General features: G+C 51.4%; 1 protein-coding gene across 1 annotated transcript in view; it reads left to right on the top strand.

The window, feature by feature from the left end:
• The window catches only part of LOC121487104 (ATP-binding cassette sub-family A member 17-like), a 62719-nt gene that overhangs the window by 11775 nt on the left and 25411 nt on the right, over window positions 1–25533 (top strand). Inside the window, exons 8-16 of the mRNA XM_041748547.1 lie at window positions 4509–4681; window positions 5596–5739; window positions 6807–6936; window positions 8440–8594; window positions 9923–10078; window positions 10244–10454; window positions 11265–11415; window positions 16844–16942; window positions 25101–25254. Of these exons, the coding sequence (XP_041604481.1) occupies window positions 4509–4681; window positions 5596–5739; window positions 6807–6936; window positions 8440–8594; window positions 9923–10078; window positions 10244–10454; window positions 11265–11415; window positions 16844–16942; window positions 25101–25254 (1373 nt within the window). The remainder of the gene's footprint in view (window positions 1–4508; window positions 4682–5595; window positions 5740–6806; window positions 6937–8439; window positions 8595–9922; window positions 10079–10243; window positions 10455–11264; window positions 11416–16843; window positions 16943–25100; window positions 25255–25533) is intronic.

Below are 25533 nucleotides of genomic sequence, written 5' to 3'. Positions count from 1 at the left end.
GCCGACGACAGTCACTGCGGAATGTCGCAGCTAACCTACGAAGGCCGACGCCCGCTGAGCTCAGTGGACGCTCTGGGCGACGCTGTCCCACATCTCGGAGACACTGAGGTGGCCTGACGCGGACACTGCAGCGAGCATCTTCATGCGTCTTCACAACTCCGCGTTGGCTCCTATCACCAGAGTCCTGGTTCCGGACTAGGAAGGGTAGGTTCAGAGGGCAGGAATAGGACGCCAAGCCGGATCCAGTTGGCGGGTCCTCTTACCGCAACTGGGATGATTTCCAGTGACCTGGTCAGAGGCACCGTCTACCGGTTAGTGTCTTTGTGAAGTTAGGATGGTCTAAACAGGGTACGGCTGCTTAAAATATAATGAAGGGTGTGCAGTTGACTAGAAGGTTTTGCAGCTGAGTGGTTTTCCTTAACAAAGCATCGACGAGACCACACGTTACAAATAATCCTTTGAGGGGCTCCTGAGATGCTCAGTCAGTTAAGCACCTGCCTGCAGCTCAGGTCATGATCCCAGGGCCTGGGGACAGAGCCCTGCGTCGGGTCCGGTTCTCTGCTCAGTGGTGCGTCGGCTTCTCCTTCTCCCTCTGCCCCTCACTCCCCACCACTTGTGGTCTCATTCAAATAAATAAAAATCTTTTAAAAAAAAGAAAAAAAGTACAGGGGGAAGTAGATTTAAAATAGTATCTCTGATTCCTCATGTGTTAGGGAATGAATAGGGATGTTTATGGAGCCCGTGTGTTGAAAGCTGAGGCACCTGGGTTGCTTCGGCTGCTGACATCCTCTGGGGGAGAGGGGGAGCCAAGCTAGGCAGGGCTACATGCAGCCCTGACACCTTGGCCACTGGAGGAGCACTGGGCTGAGTGGCCGGGCCTCCGCCACTGCCACCCGCGGTCACTGGGTGTGGACCACCTGCAAGGGACAGGACCAGGATGAAGCTGAAGTCCTCAGCCCCGGCCCGGCCCAGCCTGGCCAGCAACGGAGGTGCCGGCTTTCTGGAAGGGGAGCAGGGAAGTCTCTCCTTGCATGTGTATCTGAGGCCCCATAGACCAGAGGGCCTTGGGGAAGGTGCCCTGGTGCCAACCGCATCATGGGAGAAAAAGCAAATGAGAAAACTGCCCCCAAGAACAGGTTAGAGGCTGGTTATCTGGAGGAGCTGCAGCCCAGGGTCACCCTGGAGCCTGTCCAGGGACCCTGGCGCAGGGACGTGATTTCAGGCGGTGCTGGGACAAGGGAAACCCCCACTCAGGCACCCGGCAGATGCACTTTCATCCCCATCGTGGTGAATCGCCACAGATGGGTTCTCAAGGGTAAAACACAGCACAGTAAAAAGCACCTGAAAACATAAGGAAATAAGCCACCGTGGATGAGAACCAACAGAAACAGGAGAAAGTAAAATAGATTCACAAAGTCCTCCTGTTTGGGGATCAAAACACAGATTATGAAACAATAATGCTCGGGAGGTGTGGTTTTTTTTTAAAGGCATCTTTGAAAATATGTGCAGGAATAAGGGTGAAATACCTCTTCTGGGAAATGCAAACTGCAACCAACCAAATAAAAAACTGAGTGGATAGGTTAACAGTCACTCTGAAACAGCCGAGGGACGGTTATGGGCTGGGAGTAGGTTAGAGGAAACGACGCAGGAGGCAGTGAAGAGAATGGAAAAGATGTTACAATGTGCAAGAGAGTTGAGAAAACATTCAGAGAAGAGCAAGGAGCAGAGGTTCTGAAGAGATGGGGCCCACATCTGTCGCCAGACTGGATTTCAGGAGGCCCAGCAAATCCCAGACAAGAGTAATAAGAAGAAATATACACCAGACGCACCAGCGTAAAAGTAAGCACCGAGGGGGCAGGAGGAAAATCTCACAAGAAGCCTGAGGAATTGGGGCACCAGGATGGCTCAGTGGTTGAGCATCTGCCTTTGGGTCAGGGTGTGATCCTGGGGTCCCAGGATCGAGTCTCACGTCGGGCTCCCTGCATGGAGCCTGCTTCTCCCTCTGCCTGTATCTCTGCCTCTCTCTCTGTGTCTCTCATGAATAAATAAATAATATATTTTAAATTTTTAATTAAAAAAATGAATGGTTTTTTTAAATTAAAAAATTTAAATTAAAATAAATAAATTTATTTTTTAATTAAAAATTTTTTTAAAAACTACTTTTCATCAGAGTGACCACAGGAGCCTGAACATAGGCTAGAGATTGACAAAGAGACTGAGAGAACAGGAAAGAAAGGCCCAAGTGGTGCTAGGGAGCAGTGGGGGTCAGGAGGTGGCATGAGAGCCCCTGGAGAACCTTCTGGGGGAAGAACCAGTGCACAGCATGCAGAAATCAATTTCAGCGTCAAAACCCTACAAAGCTTTCGGAGACGACACAGAAGAGGACACCCTGTCCTTGAGGCCGGAAAGATTCCTCATCAAGCAAGACACAAAATATAACCAACCACAAAGACAGATACATCTGACCTTCAGATGCCACAGACAGAATGGAGGACAGAGGCTGACAGACACACATCGAACCCACAGAACGCTCTCGTGTCCAGAGTACGTACAGAATTCCTACACATCAGTTAAATGTGAGGATTTGCAGTAAAGCGCGGGTCAGGGGGCTCGAGTAGGCACTCCGTGGAAGAGCGAATCCCAGCGGGCCACAGGTGCACACAAGCCAGGACACGACACGGGGACCCGGTTACGCGCTCGGGCCAAACCCTGCCAAGCCGCCGGAAAGTGAGCGACAGACAGGCTGTCTCAAAGGAACAGAAGCTGACAGACTTGATGGGGAGGAGACATTGCAAGAAATGCTGAGATCTTCAGGCAAAAAGAATAGCAGACCGAAGCGTGGATCTGCATGCAGCACTTAGGAGCACCAGGAATGGAAAATACTTTGTTTTTCATGGTTTTTGTACTGTTTTGTTTTGATTTGACTTTTTTTTTTTTTTTTTTTTTTGCTCTGAGAGGACTGAGTGTCTACAGCAAAAGCAGGAGGAACCTATAGCATCTAGAGCTCGTGCAGAAGATGTGGGGTGACAGTGGGGGTGGGGAGGCTGGGGAGACTCTGTGTAAGGTCCTCACAGGACCCACGAGGAGCTGAAACGTCATCTGATGACACACTCTGGTTAAAGACGAATACCGTAAACCCTGCAACAGCACTAGATGTATAAATAATAAATCAGCAGTGGAAATAAAATTGAATCATGCAAAGATTCTCTATGAATGCAAGAAAAAAAGAGGAAAGGAGGAGAGAAAGAACCAAAAGTTTGGAACAAATAGTAAAACGCTGGCAAGACGGTAGCTTTTCATCTGGAGCAGCAGTCATCACGAAACGTGAATGTCGCGCTGACCAATGGCAGGGAGGCGGCCAGCTTGGCTAAGAGGCCAGACCCAGCCAGATGCTGCCTGCAAACACCCCGCCAGGGGTGTGGGTGTGGGGTGTGCACGCTGGGGGTTTCTGGGGCAACTGGTGGCAGGGAGGGGGCAGGTCACCTGGACATTTCCTGTGGCTTGCCTGTTAAAGCTCCAGTTCACGCATCCACAGTAAATACCTAAGGTCACTCGGCAATCGCGCACCTGCCCAGGTGGGGAGGAGCTCTGCCCTCTGCCACCCGGACCCTGTGGACCTGCACTGGGTAGGGATGGACCTGGCTCTCGGGAGCTAAGTGTGCTCAGGGGCCACTGTGGCCTTGGAACCCGTCCCAGTCGGGCAAGGTCTGGTTGTTAGCTGCAGCGAAAGGCGATGCCCTGGGCCAGTACACAGAGAGACACAGGTCACGGGATCCCATGCCAGGAAGGGGCTCAGAGGTCGCCTCCCCCCCTCCCCCGAGCGGCAGCAGCTGCCCCCCACCAAAGGGTGTTGGAAGTGCAGGATCCCGGGGGCCCCCTGACACACCTGATGGGTGTGTGACACTAACACACCAGCCCATCCGCTGGCTCACCTGAAGTCCACTCAAACCTCTCTCGTGGTCACTGGTTCCCGCCCCCACCAGCCTGCCGGGTGGCAGCACACGCTCAGAACCTTGGATGCTTTAAATGACGAGTTTAGTCAACTTGCACTCAGATTAGACGCTTGGCATCACACAGGTTAGTCACCTCCCTACGTGTCCCGGAACTGGTCCCAGGCCCCTCCTCCACCCTGGGGCTGATGCTGCAGATACAGGGACGACTGAATCACAAGTGGGCCCCTCTCTGATCACAGCACGGATGCTCGCAGAGGGCACGTACCCCGGGGGGGCACGGAGCCTGCAGGGCAAGGAGGCGCCTGCGCCCACCTTGCTTCAAGAGAACCAGCCAGCGAGAGGCAGTGCGACGGGCACAGGGCATGGGGAAGACCCTTGGATGACCAGACTCCTCCTCCCGCCTCTCAGGGATCCTGAAAATGTTTTTTCTTGGGGAGAAACTCGTGGCGGTGGCTCTCCCCTCCGTTGCCTCGCGTTCGGCCCAGGCCAACAGTCCAGTCCCGTGGGTGGCCTGGGCACCTCCCATGCACTGACGTCGTGCCTCCTTCGGCTCAGGCACCGGCATGCAGTGGAAGCACGTGGGCGGCCTGAGCGGGGAGTTTAACTTCTCCCATGTGCTGGTGATGCTGGTCCTGGACTCCATCCTATACGGCCTGGTGGCCTGGTACGTGGAGGCCGTCCTCCCGGGGGAGTACGGCATCCCCAAGCCCTGGTACTTCTTTGTCATGGTGAGTACCAGCGCTCCTGTCCTACATACCATGTGACACCTTGTACAGCCCCACAACACCCTCACCCGTGTCAGTGTCCTGATCGAAACCTCGAGCCCCGGGAAATCCAAGTGGGCTCCTCTAGCCCGGATTCACCCCAAGCCCATCAGCTTGTGGTCGCCAAGGGAACACGATGACAAAGGAGTCTGCCTCCAACCCTTGCCCCCCGCTGGCGCCTGTGCAGAGAGGCTGCAAGCGTGTCTGCAATGTCCGGTGTGCCCATGCCTGTGCCAGGCCCTGCAAGTCCCCACGGGACACCACTGCCTCCTTCCCCTCTGGGCTGTTGTAGTCCTGACCCTCTCTGAGACCGTGTGACCCTGGGAGCCAGCAGGTGCAGCCTCCCGTGGCTGCACCCCCCACCATGAGTTCTCAGAGTTACTGCCTCCCGTGGTGACCACGTTGTCCTCACAAAGTGGAGCTCACCTGCGGATGCGGTGCTCCCGCAGCCCTGCCAGCGGCCCCGTCCCACCATTTGCAAGGCAGGTGGTCCTGTCAGAAGGGCACAGGTGGCCCCACTGGCCCTTCCAGGAGTGTGGAGAAGCGTCCACCCCACTATCTCTCCAGGCCTCGGCCAGGGGGCTGCCTGCCAACATGACGTCTTCCCCAGCTCACCGGGAGCCCGGGTGTGGGGCATGTCCTGTCGCTCGCTCCACCCTCAGGACCATGAGTTGTGGGCTCAAATGCAGCTCATTGGTAGTGAGTCCGTGAACAGGTTGCTAGACTTCTCCAGGCACCATTAGCTGTTTGGTACCAGGAAACACGGGGAGTTGGGGTTGGCGGGGTGGGGTGGAGGATTTATTTTACCCAAGTATTATGTTCCCAAAGAAGACGGTCGATTCACCCGAACACCTTAATGTAGTTGACTTTCTGTCTAGCCATCCCACTGGCAGAGACGGTCTTCATCCCTCACACGGTCAGTGCTAGACGTGGGGGACCCAGACAAAGCTTCGGAAAGCAAGTTCATTCAGGAAGAGCCTACCGATTTGGTGAAAGGGATTGAAATCCGACAGCTCTACAAGGTAGGAACTCACAAATCTCCTTTTAAGAATTTAAGAAATCACGTGTAGAGGCTTGTTTTATTCTGATAATAACCTGGTGGTTACAAGGTACATTCATTCCCGAGAGAGGCTTAGCTTCCTTCCGGGAGGGGATCCTTGAAATAGGAATCTAGCATCACGCGTCCCGTTTCCTGTCACGCAGTAAAGTGGGGGAGGACAGAGGGTCCGGATGATTCCGGCTGAAACACCTCCCACCCCCGGCCACGCCAGCACCGCTGCCTGGGGACCCCATGGAGCTCAGCTGTTTGGTGGCTGACGTCCATCCCCATGGTTTCCACATCCAGTCGCTCGGCCCGGCTTCCAGATGGGGAGGGCTTGGCTGTTGCCAGCGCTGGCTGAGCCTTTGCTGCGCGCTGAGCCCTGCGTGACTAAGCGCTCCTGGGGCAGGACGCCTGGACGTGAGCCCTGTGCCCTGGCGCATCCCACGGAGCAGCATTTCCCCTTTGGCACTTTCTGATCTTCAAATGCGATGAGTCCAAGGGAGAGGCGTGTCCGTGTCCGGACGCTGCAGCCTTGTCACACTTCGTGCCGCCCTCCTGTGGCTGTGGGCGCTGGGTGTGCGCGTTGGGGGGGTAGGTGTCACATGGGAGCCCAGGGACTCACGACGCGGCCGGGGGCTCCAGGTCCATCGCGAGCGGCCCCAGCAGCCAGGCTCGCCTGCGGCTTCCACGAGCAGGGATTTCCCTTGTGTTCACACACCTGCTGTCTGCAGACCCATGGTTCTGGCGGGAATTCTCAGCTGCTGGGCCACGTCAGGGCAAAGTGTGGCTCTAGAAGCAGGGAGCAGACTCCCCGCCAAGCTCTGAGCCCTTCGTCCTCGAGCTCTGGCCTCTGGGGCTCCAGGGAGAAGCCCCCGGGTTTGCACCCCCGTCAGGCTCCTCCGCAGCCCCATGCAGCTAAACCCTGGCGCCCTCCCAGATTCGCCTTGGATTCCCATGGGTGGACTGGAAATTCAAGTTCAGGGCGACTTGATGTGGTTCATAGATGCTTCAGGAACACCACATGCCCGCCATGTGAATTTTCCGCAGGTGTATCAGACGGGAAAGAGTAAGCATGTGGCAGTCAAAGGTCTGACCATGAACCTGTACCAGGGGCAGATCACCGTTCTGCTGGGACACAACGGGGCCGGCAAGACCACCACGTGCTGCATGCTCACAGGTACATGCGCCGGGCGGCTCTCCCCGAGGAAGAGCCCCTGCACTCCCCGCATGTGCTTCCATCTCCCCTCCTCGGATTTCACTGACGTCCGAATATGATGCTCTTGCTGTCTGTGTAGCACCTGGTTGTTCACGTGACCCGAACGAGGAAAAGGGAACCTTTGGGTCTTATGGTCAATCTGGGGAATTAGATCTCATTCGCCGTCATGGAGCTGTGAACACGGCCCCACACGTCTCTTCCCACCGGAGGGGCAGCGGCAGAGGGAGCGAGAACCCCAAGCAGACTCCCCGCTGAGCTCGCAGCCCCACTTGGGGGTCTGTCTCATGACCCTGGGATCCCGACCTGAGCCGAAACTAAGAGGAAACGCTCAACTGACTGAGCCACGCAGGCGCCCCGAATCTACTTACATTGATTTGGAGTAAGGAGATGCTTGGGGAAGAAGGCAACAGTCATACCTGTTCCGATTTGTAAAAAACTGCAAACCCCCTACTTAACCACGAGTGCGGGTTGAATAAATAAATGGCATGTATTCATAACGATGAAATCTTTTTAGCCTTCCCAAATTAAAATTTTATTAAAATAAATAAATTTTTATTTATTTATGATAGTCACACAGAGAGAGAGAGAGAGAGAGGCAGAGACACAGGCAGAGGGAGAAGCAGGCTCCATGCACCGGGAGCCCGACGTGGGATTCGATCCCGGGTCTCCAGGATCGCGCCCTGGGCCAAAGGCAGGCGCCAAACCGCTGCACCACCCAGATCAGTTTTGTGGATGTGAAGAAATGGCCTCAATTTTTCCTTTTTTGGGGGGGGGATGCCAGTTAAAAAAACAGAATTTAGTGCTTACTTCTTCAGCAGCACATACACTAAAAAAAACAAAAAAACAAAAAAACCCTGGAATCTGTATTTTCCCGTTTTTGCTAAAAACTTTAACCTTTGAGTCAGCGTGTGCATGAAGGAATCCACGATGCTATGCTGAACAGGGGTCGGGGGTCCAGGCTGGGAAAGTGTGCTTCGCTACACTTTCTTCTTTTAATTTTGTTGCAAATAGAGTTAAACTAAGGAGATGGAATAAAGGGTGAGAGTGCCCTGACGGCCCGGCTGTGAAGGCCCACACCTCCCCACGGGCACCCCGCATTCCCCGGGGCTTACTGGGAATCAGAGCCGCATCAGTCCTGGGTCTCAGTTCAGAATGGTTAGATGCCCCAGATACTGTCCCCCCAAACCACATTGCCCTTGTATCGCTTATCACCGTGTCTTTGCCTGACACATGCCTGTGTGTGTTGTACCCACCGAGGCAGGCCGGCACCCCTCAGAGGCAGGAGGCTCACGTCCTGTCTCTCCCGCCCCTGCACGTCCTCGTTCACCGTCACAGGGCTCACCCTCCTTAGATGTCACTGACCGTGACGTGCTTGCGAACACATGGAGGACGTCGTCGAGCCTTGGAAGCGCCACGTGCTCTGGCTGACGATGACCCTAGACTGTGCCTCCCGCTTGCTCCCAGGTGTCCTTGCTCCTTCCAGCGGATGGGTATATATCAACGGGTATGATATTTCCTGCGATGTGGCTCAGATCCGGAAGAGCATGGGCTGGTGCCCCCAGCACGATATCTTGTTCGATAACTTCACAGTAGCGGAGCATCTTTACTTCTATGCTCGGGTGAGTCTGGGGACGGCACACTGGGTCTCCTCTGCGTCTGTTCTTGGGGATGACAGTAAGACAGCCTGCAGCTCCCTGACCCAACCTCACAAGGTCTTGAGACTTTTTCTGGACACTATTCCCTAAACATTCAGGCAGGGGGAGAGGGCAAGGGTCACACTTTGATTATGAAGGATGCAAATCAGGACTAGCCCAAACGAGAGATGAGCAGGGTGAGGTCTGGGACAGTCCCAAATAGGAAACTCCCATGTCCTCTGGATGCATGCCCCCACTGGCACAGGACTGCATACTGGGGCGCTCACTTAACCTGCAAGTGCCCAGGTTTTCTTTCTTTTTTTTTTTTTAAAGATTTTATTTATTTATTCATGAGAGACATAGAGAGAGGCAGAGACACAGGCAGAAGGAAAAGCAGGAGGGGACACCTGGGTGGCTCAGTGGTTTGGCACCTGCCTTTGGCCCAGGGCGTGATCTTGGAGTCCCGGGATCGAGTCCCACGTCGGGCTCCTGGCATGGAGCCTGCTTCTTCCTCCTCCTGTGTCTCTGCTTCTCTCTCTCTCTCTCTCTATCATAAATCAATAAATATTAAAAAAAAAAAAAGGAGGAGAAGCAGGCTCCTTGCAGGGAGCCTGATGTGGGACTCAATCCCAGGACCCCAGGGTCATACCCTGGGCCTAAGGCAGGTGCTAAATCGCTGAGCCCCCCAGGTGTCCCAGTGTCCAGGTTTTCTTGGGGTTTCATCACATAGGCCCTAATGGTCAAATGATGGACGACATGGCTGAACTCCATCTGCAGCCTCTGCACACCTCACCCCTAGCAGGTCCTGAGTCAACCCGTTATGTCCGCTCAGGTGTGGCTGAGGGTATGACACAAATAACAAGGACACCCCCATCATCCCACGGATTTAGAGGCCCTTCTAGGAACTGGGGGCAGAGGTCAGCCACACCCTTCATCATGCCACACTTATGCAGAGTTTTCCCTGGGTGGAAGCTGCCCCGGGCCCCCAGGGTAACCCCACTCGGTCGTGATGCGTGACCCTTTAATATGCTATACTTAGTATTAATATGACATATACTCATGTGGTTCAAGATGCAAACGCCTCTTGTCCATCCCCTTCCCAAAAAGTAGTGAGAGTCTTGTGCCCAGTTTATGTACATCCTGGCACAATGCTCGCCGGACAGGGGCCCCCACCGGGAGGCGGGAGGGAGTCCGGGCACCAGGCAGGCACACTGATGGAGGAGCCGGCACCAAGGCCAGGCTCCTGGCAGCCCATCCCCCACCCCCGCCCCCACCGGGACCCTCTCCTGACTTCCCCACCCCCATTGTTGCAGCTGAAGGGCTTGTCCCGCCACAAGTGCCCTGAAGAAGTCCAGCGGATGCTGCACGTCCTGGCGCTGGAGGACAAGCGGGACGCCCTGAGCAAGTTCCTGAGCGAGGGCACGAAGCGCAAGCTCTCCATCGGCATCGCCCTCATAGCAGGCTCCAAGGTAGGTGGGCAGGAGGCCCGGGCCAGGGCTGGGCACCCGGGGTGGCTGCCCCCCACGGGCAGGGGCAGGCTGGAGACCCCCAGACACCCGCAGCGTGGCCACATGTGCACAGAACCAGAGCCTCCCGCGTAGCCAGCCCGGGCCGGGCCGCTCCTCCGCCCCCAGGTGCTGATGCTGGACGAGCCCACCTCGGGCATGGACGCCATCTCCAGGAGGGCCATCTGGGACCTCCTGCAGCAGCACAAGAGGGACCGCACCGTGCTGCTGACCACGCACTTCATGGATGAAGCTGACCTGCTGGGGGACCGCGTGGCCATCATGGCCAAGGGGGAGCTGCAATGCTGCGGGTCCTCGCTGTTCCTCAAGCAGAAATATGGTGAGCGGGGCAGGTGGGCAGTGGGGACAGGCCCTGTCCTGGGCGGGGGGGCTGCTGGCTTCCCCGGGGGGATGCTGAGGCCAGTGGAGGGGCTGGGACAGGAGGAGGCAGGGAAAGATCTGAGACCTGGGGTCAGGAGATCCGAGTCTGAGTCCCCTCTGCTGGTTTTGGCCTCTTCATCCCTGCGGCTGGGAGCTTTATCCTTTGCCTTCCCTTCCGACCTATAAAACGGACACTCAAGGAGCGAGCCAGTGTGGAGCACTCGCGCAGGTGTGGGCTGTTTCCACAAGTGCTGCCCCTGGTCTCCGGGACCCCGGGCCCTCTTGTGTCTCTGCTGCTTGGGGCGTGGATGCACCTCCACCGCCTCACTCCATCTCTGCCCACGGACCAGGTGTCCTCATCTGGGTTCCTGTGCTGGAAAATGAGTGTCTCTCCAGCCTGGACCCCTTCCTGAACTCCACATGCGTGTACCTGGAGTTTATTCCATGCCTGTGTGGACGCTGACAGGCTCTCTGGGACTTGTCCAAACCCTGGGCAGCCCGGTACCCCCCCGGACCCTGCTCTCTGCCACCGCACCCACTGCCCCCAGCACAGACAGCTCCCTTCTTCTACAAGCTTGGCCCAAACCTTAGAGGTGCCCCGATCCCATCAGTCCACAAACCTTGGGGGCCCTCCCTGACCCCCACCTCCACGCCCAGCTAGCACCCTGGCCAGGCATCCATCCCCTCCCGGCTTGTTGCGCTTGCTGGCTAACTCAGCCCACCCTCTGCCCCCAAAGAAGGTTTCACGGTCTTTGAAATGTTGTTTCAGGTGCTGGATATTATATGACTTTGGTGAAGAAACCTCATTGTAGCACAGAAAAGATTTCTCATCTGATTTATCAGCACATACCAAATGCGGTTTTGCAGTCCAGCACTGGAGAAGAATTAACATTTATTCTTCCTAAAAAGAACATCCACAGGTGCGGACCCCAGAGGACGGGAGTCCCCGTGTGCACGCTCACAGCTGGCTCCGCTGCCCCTCTCATCAGCAAGGCCTCTCTACTCTGCCAGGGTCTGGACCCCCAGGCCTCTGCTATCTCCTGGAAAGACAGCACACTCTAGCCAGAGCAGCACTTGAAAGTAACGGGGCTCTTATCATGTCCCCTCCTTCCTTTAAACCCCTCAATGGCCCCCAGCAGCCTTCAAGTTAAAGTCAAATTCTTTTTTTATAAAAAGATTTTATTTATTCACGAGAGACACAGAGAAAGAGGCAGAGACACAGGCAGAGGGAGAAGCAGGCTCCTGCGGGGAGGCCGATGCAGCACTCAGTCCCAGGACCCAGGATCACACCCTGGGCCAAAGGCAGATGCTCAACTGCTGAGCCACCCAGGTGTCCCAAAGTCAAATTCTTAAATGTGACTTTACAGACGCCCTTATTGGGTGGCTGAGCCAAGACGAACATCTGACCTGATTTTCCTCAATTATTCCAGACTTCAGAGTGGTTCCCACCACTCGCTACCACCTCCTCTCCCTCATGTGGTTCTCAGGGAGGAGTCTTAGCTCAACTTCGTGAGGAAGATGGGAGCCACCAAACAAGAAGTCCCCTTCACTCTCGTCACACATGTCTTCCTTCCTTCCATCTTTATAGCCAACGACGCGCCTCTCTTCCTGGTGGAGGCTTGCCCTTCTGCACCAGCTCCAGATCCTTCCATCTTGTCTTCTCAAAACCTCGCCTTCTGGACTCACCCTACTCATCCACACCATCAGAATCTCTCTCTACTGGGTCACTTCCAGGAGTGCACTAAGTCCCCACTGCCCTCCCCCAGCCCCTGGCACCCACCCTTATACTTTCTGGCTCCGTGATACGGGCTGCCCTCTGCTGCCATCATGCAGTATCTGTACTTTTGTGATTCACTTAGACCACTTAGTACAATGTCCTCAAGGTCCAGTGCTGTGGCATATTGCAGGATTTCCTTCCTTTTTAAGGCTGAATACTAGTCTATAACGCACACACGTGTGCACACACACCCCACATTGTGTTTATCCATTCATCTGTTAATGGACACTTGGGTTGCTGCCACATTTTAGCTGTGGTGGATAATGCTGAATAATGCTGCCACAAACACGGGTGTGCAAGTATCCCTTCAAGACTCTGCTTTTGATTCTTTGGGATATATTTACTCAGAAGGAAAAGTGCTGGGCCATATGGTAATTTTATTTTTAAAATTTTGAGGAACTGCCATGCTGTCTTCCACAGGGGCTGTACCATTTTACATTCCCTCCCACAGTATATAAGAATTCCAATTTATCCATAGCTCATCAATACCTGTTGTTTTCAGTTTTTTTTTTAAATTACTCACCAACCTAATGGGCATGAGGTAACTTTGTTTTGCATCTCCCCAATGATGAGTGATGTTAAGCATCTCTTCATGTGCTTATTCCATTTGTATGTCTTCTTTGGAGCAATGTCTACTATTGCCCATTAAAAAAAACCAAACTTTTATTTATTAAGTAATCTCTATTTATTTATTAAGTAATCTCAACGTGGGGCTTCAACTCATAACCCTGAGATCAAGAGGTGCATGCTCCTCTGACTGAGCCAGCCAGGCACCCCTCACGTCCTTTGCCCATTTTTTAAAAATTTTTTTAAATTTTTATTTATTTATGATAGTCACAGAGAGATAGAGAGAGAGGCAGAGACACAGGCAGAGGGAGAAGCAGGCTCCATGTACCGGGAGCCCGACGTGGGATTCGATCCCGGGTCTCCAGGATCACACCCTGGGCCAAAGGCAGGCGCCAAACCGCTGCGCCACCCAGGGATCCCCTTTTGCCCATTTTTGAATCAAGCTGTTTTCTATTGTTCTGGAGCTGTAGAACTTCTCTATATATTCTGGATATTAGTCCTTCATCAGATAACAGGATCTGCAAATATTTTCTCCCATTTAGTGGGTTGTCTTTTTACTCTGATGATAGTAAATTCCTGATGCACAAAATTTCTAAGTTGAATGAAGTCCAACCCATTTATTTTTTCTTTTGTTACTGTGCCCTTGATTTCACGTCCAAGAAATCATTGCCAGATCCCATGTTGTGGAGCTTCTGTGCCATATTTTCTTCTGAGAGTTGTATTATTTTAGGTCTTACATTTAGGTCCTTGATCTATTTTGAGTTCATTTTTGTATGTAGTGTTACATAGGGTCCAATGTCATGCTTTCACACGTGGATGTCCTGTTTCCACATCGGTTGAAAAGATTGTCCTTCCCTCATCAAATTCTTGGCACCTTTGTTGAAAATCATTTGACCATATGTGCGAGGGCTTATTTCTGGGCTCTCTGCTGTCTTCCATCAGTCTATGTGTCTGCCCTTATGCCAATAACACCTTGTTTGGATACTGTAGCTTCATAACAAGTTTTATTTTCAAGATTTTGTTTATTTATTCATAAGAGACACACACAGAGAGAGGCAGAGAGAGAAGCAGGCTCCATGCAGGGAGCCCGACATGGGACTTGATCCCAGGTCTACAGGATCACGCCCTGGGCTGAAGGTGGCGCTAAACTGCTGAGCCACCGGGGCTGCCCTGTAGCAAGTTTTGAAATCAAGGAAGTATCATTCTCTAGTTTTGTTCTTTTGCAAGATTGTTTTGGTTATTAAGGGTCCTTTGAGGTTCCATATGAATTTTAGGAAGGGTTTTTCTATTTCTGAAAAAAAAAAAAATCATTGCTTTTTTTGGTAGGGACTGTACTGAATCCGTTGAATGCTCTGGCTGGTATTGGCATTTGAACAACATCACATCTCCTAGTCCATGAACATGGGATGTGTTTCAGTGTATTTACGTCTTCTTTACTTCCCTTCAGCAATGTTTATAGCTTTCATTCTACAAGTCTTTCACTTCCTTAGGTTAACCCCTAAGTATTTTATTGTTTGGCGCTATGGTAAGTGGGGTTATTTTTGTTATTTCCTTTTTAGATTTGTTCACTGTATTTAGAAATGCAACTGATTTCTGCGTGTTGGCTCTCTATCCTGCTACTCTGCTGAACTCACATATTACTTCTCACAGCTTCATTGTAGCATCTGTAGAGTTTTCTACATATAAAATCACGTCATCTGCAAACACATAATTTCACTTCTTCCTCTCCACTCTGGATGCCTCTTACTTCTTTTTTCTTGCCTAACGGCTCTGACTATAATTTTCCGGGCCAGGCACATTAGGCAGATTCTGCAAGCTCAGATGCTGTGTCAGTGGGGAGGCAGATGCTGGGTCCTTTCCACTCTGCTGTCTTCCCGGCATCCTTGTCTCATATATGGCTCTCCGTCATGAGTCAGGCTCCTCAACACACAGCAGAAGGGATAAATTCGCACTTGATTACAGAAAGATACCTAGAAAATCCACAAACATTTGGAAACTCAACTTCTGAACACTTCTGAACAGCTTATGGGTCAAAGAGAAATTAGAAACAGTTTAGAATTGTACAATGATGAAGACACAACAGATCCAAAATGTTCAGATGCTGCTAGAGTGGTGCCCGAAGGGAAAAATATAGCCCCAAAACACTTATGTTAGGAAAGAAGAAAGCCTCAAGGCCAGTGGCCTGAGTTTCCAGCTGAGGGAGGCAGAAAAAGCAGAGAGAATGTTAAATGCAGAGTACAGAGAAGAAAAGAAATAATAAATATGAAGAGAACAAATGGTGGAATAAGAAACAAAAACATTGAGGGTAAAAAATAGCCAGACATGATTTATTACAATATCAATAAAAATGATTAAGCCCCCGCCTAAGCCATTAAGGAGAAAAAGAAGAAATACAAGAACAGCATGAGGAATGAGCAAACCACCATGCACACCCAGCACAGAGTTAGGATAATGAGAAAGAACCACAAATTGGAGACTTAATGGGCTAAACTGTTTAGAATGTAGATAAAACAGGCTGATTTCTTGAAAAACACAACCTACTCCAACTGACACACAGTGAAAGAGAAGAATCTGAATAACCACGCATCTACTAATGAAATTGAATTTGCAATGACAAACGTTACCACAAAGAGGATTCCAGTCCCCATCAGTCACTGAGGAAATAACCTCAATCTTTCGGGAAATAGAGAAGGAAGCAGCCCCCAAGTCATGGGCGGGGTGGGGGGGGCAGCGGGCCTGTGATACCAACAACCAGAACATGAACGTAAACACAATGTCATTAGCAAAATAGGAACGGGTCGAATGGACTTAAGTGGGGGCCCAGGAGGGCTTGGAACCCAGGTCGGGGCTGCGGTGGGATTTCTGGAAGACTGGGCACAGCCGGGACGTGGACCGGAGCATCTGCCGAGTCCTCCAGGGCCTGGGGCTCCACGGGCCGGGGCCCTCGGGGAAGCAAGAAACCGAGCAGAGCCTGCGGGTCCCCAGACCCATCACCTGCGTCCAAATGTCGATCAAGAGAGGAACCAACACCCTGACTGCGGCGTATTCCTTCGTGGAACACCCCCCCACCCCGACGAGAGGACCTCGGCACGGCAGCGGCCTGCTGAGCCTCCCGCCCAGTGGCTGGGTGAGCTAGACACGAGGGGAGGCCACGCGCTCTGCTGCCGGGCCCGGGCAGCACAGGACAGGAGCCGGGCAGGGTGGTGGCAGGAGGCACGACACTGGTCGTGTGCGGGCAGGAGACGAGTCACCTGGAGGGGGCGGAGAGCACCCTGTGGGGTGCTGGAGAGGCCTGCCCCACCGTGGGTGACAGCACGGCATCGCCCTGCCACCCGCGAGCATGATTTCGTCAACTGCAGCTGAGCGAGCCTGCGAACACTCAACGCCCCAACACCCCCCCAGTTCGGGAGGGGAGAGACCCGGAGGCATGCGAGAACTAGCCCGGGGGAGCAGTAGTGGGCGTCAACCCGGCACCATGCAGCGCGGGCTCCTCCCTGAGGCCGAGGCCGGGTGGCAGGTGGCAGGTGGCAGGTGGCGGGTGCGCCCCGGGCTGCGCTCAGCGTCGCTCCACTCGGCTGCTAGAAGGCAATGGAAGGCGTGCAGAGGGGGGTGCGAGGAGAGGGGCGCTGCTGGGTGCACGCCCCTCTCGGTGTCCACTCGGCACTGCAGTGTCTGCAGGGCGAGCCGAGCCCCCACCCCCCACATTGCCCCCTGGCTGGGCCTGGCCACAGCAGCACGTGCACACGGGAGGGCTTGATTGGCTCCGGGCTCTCAGGGAGCACCGCACAAACCGTGAGGAAAGCTGCATCGTTCACGAGGCCTATGCGAGAGTCATTGCCCCAGAAACGTTTGGGAGTAAATCTATCCCCCCGCTGTCCCGGTGCAGAGTGCTGACCTCGGGAGCCCCAAAGCCGAGCACTTGATGCGGCCCGGCTATCTCCCCGGGAAGCGCCCGTGGGGGGCTCCCCTGCACCTGCGGGGAGACAACCGCTCTTCCCTCGCAGGTTCGCATGTCTCTTCACGGAGCTGGAGCGGCGGCAAGTGGAGCTGGGGGTCGCCAGCTTCGGGGCGGCGGTCACCACCATGGAGGAGGTGTTCGTCCGGTAAGGGGGGGCCGACACCACACAGCCCAGGGTCTGGCGGCCAGGGGGCTCCCATGGGTCCCACGTCCAACCCGGGTGCGGGGCTCGGGTCCGACCCTCACCGGCCCCCCCCCCCCCCCCCCCCCCCCCCCCCCCGCCGAGGACTCGCAGTGAGAGGGACACTGCCAGGCAGAGCGCTGAATCCACCGCCCTTTCCAGGGGCGACAAAGCAAACCAAGCGACACGGTGTCCCCTGGGATGCCGTCGGCGACCGTGAGTAACGGGTGGCTCTCACGGTCAGGAAGGCTCACGGCCTCAGGCTCACGGCTGCCTGACAGAGCCAGCGAGCTTTGAGCCACCCTCGAGGAAGGCCTTCCTCGTGTCGGGGTGCTCAGGGGGCCCCCAGGAGGCCACACGAGCCCAGACACGAGCCCAGACAGCGACAGCTGCTCTGGCCATACCTGGAACATGTAGGCTGTTACAAGTGTTATTAATGACACATTAAAGCTCATATTTTATTTTTTTCTGCTAGTCCACATAGCTTTTTCTCTCCCCCTTTTCGGTTATTTTTCCTCATTCTGTATTTTTTTTTTCTCCCTCATGCTAGTTGGAGATTACACATTCTTACGGTATCACATTAGTGGTCAGAGTAGACACTAAGACACACGTATGGAATTTATCAAAGTGCCAAGTGAAGTAATATATTCACTCCACTCCTGGACAATGCTGAGACCCTGGGACACACACACACCTCACCATCACCAACCTGTATACATTGTATTTTTTAAAGATGTTATTTATTTACTCGAGAGTAAAAGAGACAGAGAAAGCATGAGTGGGCAGGGGCAGAGGCAGAGGGAGAAGCAGGCTCCCCAGTGAGCAGGGGGCCCGACATGGGGCTCCATCCTAGGACCCTGAGATCATGACCTGAGCCGAAGGCAGACGCTAGACCAACTGAGCCACCCAGGCGCCCGCCCCTATATTGTATATTTTAATTCTCTCTCTCTTTTTTTTTTTCTGTGTCACTGAGCACTCATATTCCAGAGGAGAGGGACAGTGCTTAATTTATTTTTTTTAAATTTTTTATTTATTTATGATAGTCACAGAGAGAGACAGAGAGGCAGAGGGAGAAGCAGGCAGAGGGAGAAGCAGGCTCCATGCACCGGGAGCCCGACGTGGGATTCGATCCCGGGTCTCCAGGATCGTGCCCTGGGCCAAAGGCAGGCGCCAAACCGCTGCGCCACCCAGGGATCCCTAATTCTCTCTTTTTTCAACTTCACAAACCTGTATTATTGTTGTTCGAGAATGCCAGTGGTCACTTATACTCATGCGCATAAACACCTGTCTCTGCATCCCTTCCTCTCACGTCTCAGATGAGACTGTCCTCCTGCCCATAGCTCCTCACAGCACCCATTAGTGTTTTTATGCAGGTGCCAAACACATTATGTTTTTGTTTTGTTTTGTTTTGTTTTTAAGATTTTGTTTATTTATTCGTGAGAGACACACAGAGAGAGGCAGAGACACAGGCAGGGGGAGAAGCAGGCTCCCTGTGGGGAGCCCGACGTGGGACTTGATCCTGGATCCCAGGATCACAACCTGAACTGAAGGCAGATGTTTAACTGCTAAGCCACCCAGGCGTCCCTGAGGCTCATTTTCTTGCACATGGGTATCCAGTCATGATGGAACCTTTTGGGGGAAGAGACTTCCTTCCACACTGAATTGTTTTCACACCTTCACCAAAAATCAATCGAATGTGTATGGCAATTTCTACATTTCCTATTCTGTTCCACTGAACAGTTGTCTGTCCCATGCCAGTCCCTCACCATTGGGGTTCCTGTGGCTTTGTGGGATGTCTAGAAGTTAGGTAGTAGATGGTTCCTTCAGGTCTATTTTTTTCAAGATTGTTTTGGCCGTTATGGGTTGTTTGTGTTAACATGTAAATTTAAATATAAACTCATCAGATTCTATTTTGAAAAAAGGACCTCCACTGGTTACAACAGATCCACCACACTAATTGCAAGCCGTTAACAATAGGGAAAACGAGGGAACGGGGTGTGTGTGAGCGAAGCAGGGGTAGAATGAGTAGATGGGAACTCTGTTTTCTGCTCAGTTTTGCTGTAAACCTAAAACTGTCTAAACTATAAAGTATTTTTTTTTAACCTGCAGGGACTATGACTGGTACTAAGTTGAATCTACAAATTAATTTAGGGAGAATGGACATCTTTCAAACATTCATCCTTCCAATCTAAAAGTATCACACGTAGCTTCGTTTATTTGGGAGGTCATTTCTCATTTTTATCAGCCATGTTTTGCAGTTTCCAGACGTTCTGCATTGTCTTTGGCTAAACTTACTCCGAAGTACTTCATATTTTCTGAAGCTATGGAAATGGGTTTCTAAATTTAGCTTCTAATCACTTGTTGCAGATCTAGAAATCATTTTTGTATGTTATATGTCTAGAGACTTTATTTAACTCGTTAGTTCAGACAGTCTGGGGTTGACTTCCTTAGTATTTTCTGTATGACCCTCCCGTCAGGTAAAGACAGTTTTACTTCCAATTTTCCAGTCTTTATGCCTTTAACTGGCTCATCTCACTAGTAGGGTCTGTAGCATAATGCCGACTAGAAGCAGAGAGGAGGGATGTCCTCTCCTGGTTAGGGGAAGCGTTTTATCACGGCCAGCGGTTCCTTCTACGTCCTTCGACTTTACTCTGCCGGTTTGCAGCCACACAGATATACGTGTACATATACATACAGCCGCGTAACACAGGTATGTGTATGTATGGGGACATACATTTCCCTCTGAGTTTTGCTTGCCTGAATTTCAGTTTTTGAGTATGTAGTATTTTCATTACCAGTCAGTGAGAAATTTGCTTAGTTTTCCATTGTGGTTTCCACTCTGACCTGTGGCTTACTGAGAACTGTTTCTTAATTTCCAAATTCAGGGATCCCTGGGTAGCACAGCGGTTTGGCGCCTGCCTTTGGCCCAGGGCGCGATCCTGGAGATCCGGGATCGAATCCCACGTCAGGCTCCCGGTGCATGGAGCCTGCTTCTCCCTCTGCCTGTGTCTCTGCCTCTCTCTCTCTCTCACTGTGTTCCTATCATAAATAAATAAAAATTAAAAAAAAAATTTCCAAATTCATGGAGATTTTTGAAAAACCTGCTTTCTTGTTTTCTTGTGCCTTGTCTGTTTTGCTAATGGACTTGATTTCTGGCCTGATTTCACTCTGGTTCTGGTATGTCTCTGTCGAGCCTCCTTCCTTCAAAATGCTTGTCTGTGGCTCAGCTTATATTCTGTTTTCATAAAATTTCCTAGGTTCTTGAAAGAACATGCATTCTTCAGTTGTTAGGGGCAGTCTTTTGTATATAGCAATTAGGTCTTCAGTGTCTTTAAAAAAAATTATCTGTACTCCGTTAGGCATCCAATTCCTGGTTTCAGCTTAGGTCATGATCTAGAGGTCATGAGATTGAGCCTGCATTGGGCTTCACACTTGGCATGGAGTCTGCTCATCCCTCTCTGTCCCCCTCTGCCCCTCACTCTGCTCTCTCTCTCTCTCAAATAAATACATAGATAAATAAATAAATAAAATCTAAATTAAAAAGCTAGAACTTAAAAAAAAAAAAAGAAGTTAGTCACTAGGTCCAGCTCACAATCAAGGGGAGGAGATTAACACAAGCAACAAAAGCAAAAATACACGTGGGACTGTATCAAATTAAAAAGCTTCTGAAGAGCGTACACACACACCAGCCCCATAAAAGAATAGTACTCAGTCATTAGAAAGAAGGAAAATACTATTATTCTCAGTGACACAGACATGAGGGCATTACACTCCGTGAATAAGTCAGACAGAAGAAAAACAAATACGGTGTGGACTCACTTACCTGTGGAGTCTAAAGACACACCCCTGGAAAGAGAACAGACCTGTGGTCACGGCGGGGGGGATGGGCAGGTGAAGCACAAACTTCCAATTCCAAGACGAGTTAAGTTCTGGAGATGTCACGTGCGGACCGGCAACTGTCATTAACGGTACTGTATTGTGTATCTGACAGTTGTTAAGAGAGTGAGTCTTTTTTTTTTTAAGATTTTATTTATTTATTCATGAGAGACACAGAGAGGAAGAGAGGCAGAGGGAGAAGCAGGCTCCACGCAGGGAGCCCAACGTGGGACTCGATCCCAGGACCCCAGGATCATGCCCTGGGCCCAAGGCAGATGCTAAACCACTGAGCCACCCAGGCGTCCCCTAAGAGAGTGAATCTTAAAAGTTCTCACCACAAGCAAAAATTATTCTAACTCTGGGAGGTGGTGGATGTTAGCTGGATGCACAGTGGAGGTCGCTCCACAGTGTATGCATCTCTGGGGGCATGATGGTGGGCACCTTACTTGATGGCATGTGTTGCCTACATCTCAATAAAACTGGGAAGAAAATGAGGCGGATGATGGCAGAGTGTGAGCACTCGGAGGTGGGTCTGGGAGGTCTGTGAGACGCCGTCTACCGTGGTGCAGAAGCTCTCGGGGGAGCTCGTAGTCTGCACCCTGCAAAAGTCTATCGTTTGATGCCTGAAGGAGGGCAGTGTGCGCCAACCTCCATCTGTAGGAAACTCCCCTCCCTCCCTTCCTGAAATTCAGTCTTAATAAACAACACCGTTATCTAATAGAAAAAACAAATTATACTAGCAGAAACCAAATGAGGAAGAAAAATTAAAAATATAACCTTAGAGGGCACCTGAGTAGCTCAGTGGGTTAAGCCTCTGCCTCCGGCTCAGGTCATGATCCTGGGGTCCTGGGATCAAGCCCCGCATCGGGCTCTCCACTCGGTGGGGACTCTGCTTCTCCCTCTGCCTCTGTCCCCTCTCATGCACTCTCTTTCAAATAAATAAATAAAATCTTAAAAAACAAAATACAACCTTATGCCATGACATTTCACGGGGCCAAAGCAAACATTGTGGTGAAGTGCCATGTGCTGTCTTCCCCAACACATTCACCTCAGGTACCTGATGAAGTCCTGACCAGAGGTGCCACAAATTCTGATAATTGTCGCTAGTATCCCGCAAGGTGTAGAAAAGCTAAAGGATGTACAAGTAGAAAGCCTAGAAAAGTCAGGGAGAAACCGTGGAGAGAAGCAGAGCCTCAGCAAAGGCGAGGAGGGCCTCCGGGGCACACGGTCTGTGGGAACAAGGCCAGGGCAGCTCCGATGAGGCTCCCCTGGTGCCCACTCCTGCCTCACCCTCTCACCGTAAATAGGGCTGACCCGTATAAGCAGCAAGATTTTGCAGAATCGGCCAGGTGCCTAATAAGGCTAGGTCACAGAAGTATTGTAGTCCCGTACTCCCTTTCTCCCTCTCTCTCTCTCTCTCTCTCTCTCTCTCTCTCTCTCTCTCGGCTCAGTCTGGGAGAAGCCAGCTACCGTCTTGTGAGGACACACAGGCAGCCCTAGGGAGAAGTCCATGCGGCCAGGAGCTAATGCTTTTTGCCAACAGCCAACGAGGAATTGGGGCTCCTGCCAGAGGTATGCTGGAGCTGGCTCATATTGGCTCATGAGAGCCGATCATTAAGTCATCAAGAATTGTGCGAACCAGTTAAACACAGCAATTAATAAAACTTAAATTGCACACGCTTATAAATAAATCACAGTAAAAACAGTGGTACAATTGTGATACCAATTCCAGAGTGTGGTTTTTCCCACACCACCAAGCTGGTAACTCCATGCTGACACTACATATCTAAGAGAATAGCATCAGATCCCAGAGGTTAAGGGCTCAGGGTTGCAAGACTGCCCCCCTCATACTCCCAACTCTAGTCCCTGGTCACAAGTCCAGGTGGTCACCTGTGCTTTTGACCCACCAGCCATAAACTGGATGTTCCCACAACTCCCCCTTCAATTCATTTGCTAGGATGGCTCACAGAGCTCAGAGAAATCCTGGCTTCCATTTACCAGTTTATTATAAAGGATAGGATCCAGGATCCAGGTGGACATGTCCACAGGGAAAGAGTTCAAACCTTCCATGATCTCTGAGGGCACCACTGTCCCCACACTTCCACGGGGTCACCAACTGTGGAAGCCCTCCAAACCCTGCCCATTTGGGTTTTTACGGAGGCTTCTTTACATACACAAGGTTGATTGATTAAATCATTGGCCACTGGTGCCCGGACTCAGTCTCCAGCCCCCTGTCCCCTCCCAGGAGGTTGGGAGGTGGGCCTGGAAGTTCCAACTTTGCCATCACGTGGATGGTTCTCCTGGCCAGTGGCCCCAATCCAGATCCGTGGATGCTTTCCAAAAGCCACAGTCATTGGTACAACAAAACACACCTTAACTGCCACCTCCACTTAGGAAATTGTAAACATTTTAGGAGCTCAGTGCCAGGACCAGAATGAATACCAAGCATATATTTCTTATTATAAATCACAATATCACAAACGGTAATACCGAGACTTCATCTCCTCATGATCTGGCTACACTCTACTATCTGTGCTCCTGAGGTTATTCACATCTACTTCTAGCTGTGTGATGGACGCGTTGTGATGATGATTTGCAATCAAAGCCACGGTGAGAGTATTTACACCGTAGACCTTGGTAAACACTGGGGTTTCACTGGGGTTTAATTTATTGTCTTGTTGAATGTCTAGATTGAGTAAGTGATGAAGACAACATTAATAATGCAAAGTAGGGGATCCCTGGGTGGCTTAGTGGTTTGGCACCTGCCTTTGGCCCAGAACGTGATCCTGGAGTCCTGGGATTGAGTCCCACGTCAGGCTCCCTGTGTGGGGCCTGCTTCTCCCTCTGCCTGTGTCTCTGCCTCTCTCTGTGTCTCTCATGAATAAATAAATAAACCTTTAAAAAAATAATGCAAATTAAGTTTAAAAGTGTCTTATATCTGGAGTCATTTCATTAAGGAGAGCACAAAAACTTGAGGCAATATCCTTCCAGTATTTTTTTTAAGATTTTACTTATTTACTAATGAGAGACACACAGAGAGAGAGAGAGAGAGGGGCAGAGACACAGGCAGAGGGAGAAGCAGGCTCCATGCAGGGAGACTGACACGGGACTCGATCTGGGGTCTCCAGGATCAGGCCCTGGGCCGAAGGCGGCGCTAAATCGCTGAGCCACCCAGGCTACCCTCCTTCAAGTATTTAGAAAAAAAAAAAAAAAGTATCATTCAACTCAACGACAGTGTTGCTCACCTCAGGGATGAACGTGTGACGCTCTGACACACGTCTTTGCTATCTCACCTTTACCTTGATCATCCCCGTTAATTAAAACCAACATTCTCGTCACAACTACCCTGGGAGAGCTAGCTGAGCACCGGCCAGGTGAGGGCACCATCTCGGAAGTGGAACCTCGTGCCCCAGCCCTGCCTTCGGGCCACTGCAGCTCTGGCCAGGCCTGCTGCGCCTCACCACCCGCCAGGTGCTCCTGAATTCCTGACACACAGAGAATAAACCCTTACGGTTGTTTCAAGCTGCTACATTTGGGAGTAATCTGTGCCACAGCCGTAGGGAACACGCACAGGGTCTTTTACCCAACTGTACTGGACGGAAAATGAGCCACCATTTACTGGGCTATTTTGTTGTGGCAAATTCCCAGGAGTAAAATAATTGACCCAAAGACTGTGAACAAAAATATATATCTTGCCTTCTTAACAGTCTGCTGCCAGCAATGAAAGCATCCTTTCACCTAGAGCAGGGTTTGGCCAACTTTTTCTCCCAAGGCCAGAGAGTAAGCATTCTAGGTTATGTAGACTCAGGGGCATAATCAAGGAGAATATGTAGGTAATTAGATAACCATCTAACCAGTAACCATTTACAAAAATCCATTCTGAGCTCAGAGTCAAACAGAAAAACAAGGCCTTGGCTAGATTTGGCCCGGGCTGCAGTTCACCCAGCCCTGGCCTAGAGGGTCAGCAGTGCCGCACGCTATAATGGATGATTTTGCTCATAAGATAGATATTAAGTGATATTTCATTTCTGTTTTAATTTGCATATGGCATCTTTCAAGGAAAATGAATCTATTCATGCTAACTTCGCCTCAGTTCTTTGGATAAGCCCTTGGTCATTAGTTAATTCAATATTCGGTTAATTCAATATTTACTCAGGGCCTGTTGAAGACTCTTTAACTCCAAACAAACCCAAGTGAGTTGTGAATTTGTAAATTTGCATTTCTCTTTGTTTTGGCTTTGGTTTAGGGTGAACAAGTTGTCAGACACCAGCACAGATATCCAAGCCCTCAAGACCTCCTCGATGCAGTTCCAACTGAGAATCCCTATCAGCAGGATTAAACGCATTCACTCCAGGATCTTCTCATTACGGTCTGGCCTGCCAATCCACATGAACACGGGGGTGAGCAAGTATTTCAAATGCAAGCAAGAGGGCAGATTTTGGTGCAATTCTTAGAATCACGCTATTCAAGAAATGCAGGTCAACCTCTCACAGGCCTGAAAAAAAATGTGCAGATTTTTAGCATAAAAGAAAGGCAGGCCCTGCTAGGTTTCAGCAATGCCAGATTCTCGGCTCTAGTTCAAAGGCAACACGCTAGGGTTTCCTGACCAGGATTAACCCAATGGGCGAAGTATCAGAAAAGGTCACAGTAGAGGTTACAGGAAAGGTCTTAGTCCTTCC

The sequence above is a fragment of the Vulpes lagopus genome, chromosome 3 (assembly GCF_018345385.1).
Source record: "Vulpes lagopus strain Blue_001 chromosome 3, ASM1834538v1, whole genome shotgun sequence".
NCBI lineage: Eukaryota > Metazoa > Chordata > Mammalia > Carnivora > Canidae > Vulpes > Vulpes lagopus.
Note: the sequence above shows the minus strand (reverse complement) of the source record. Positions and strands in the feature narration are given on the sequence as shown.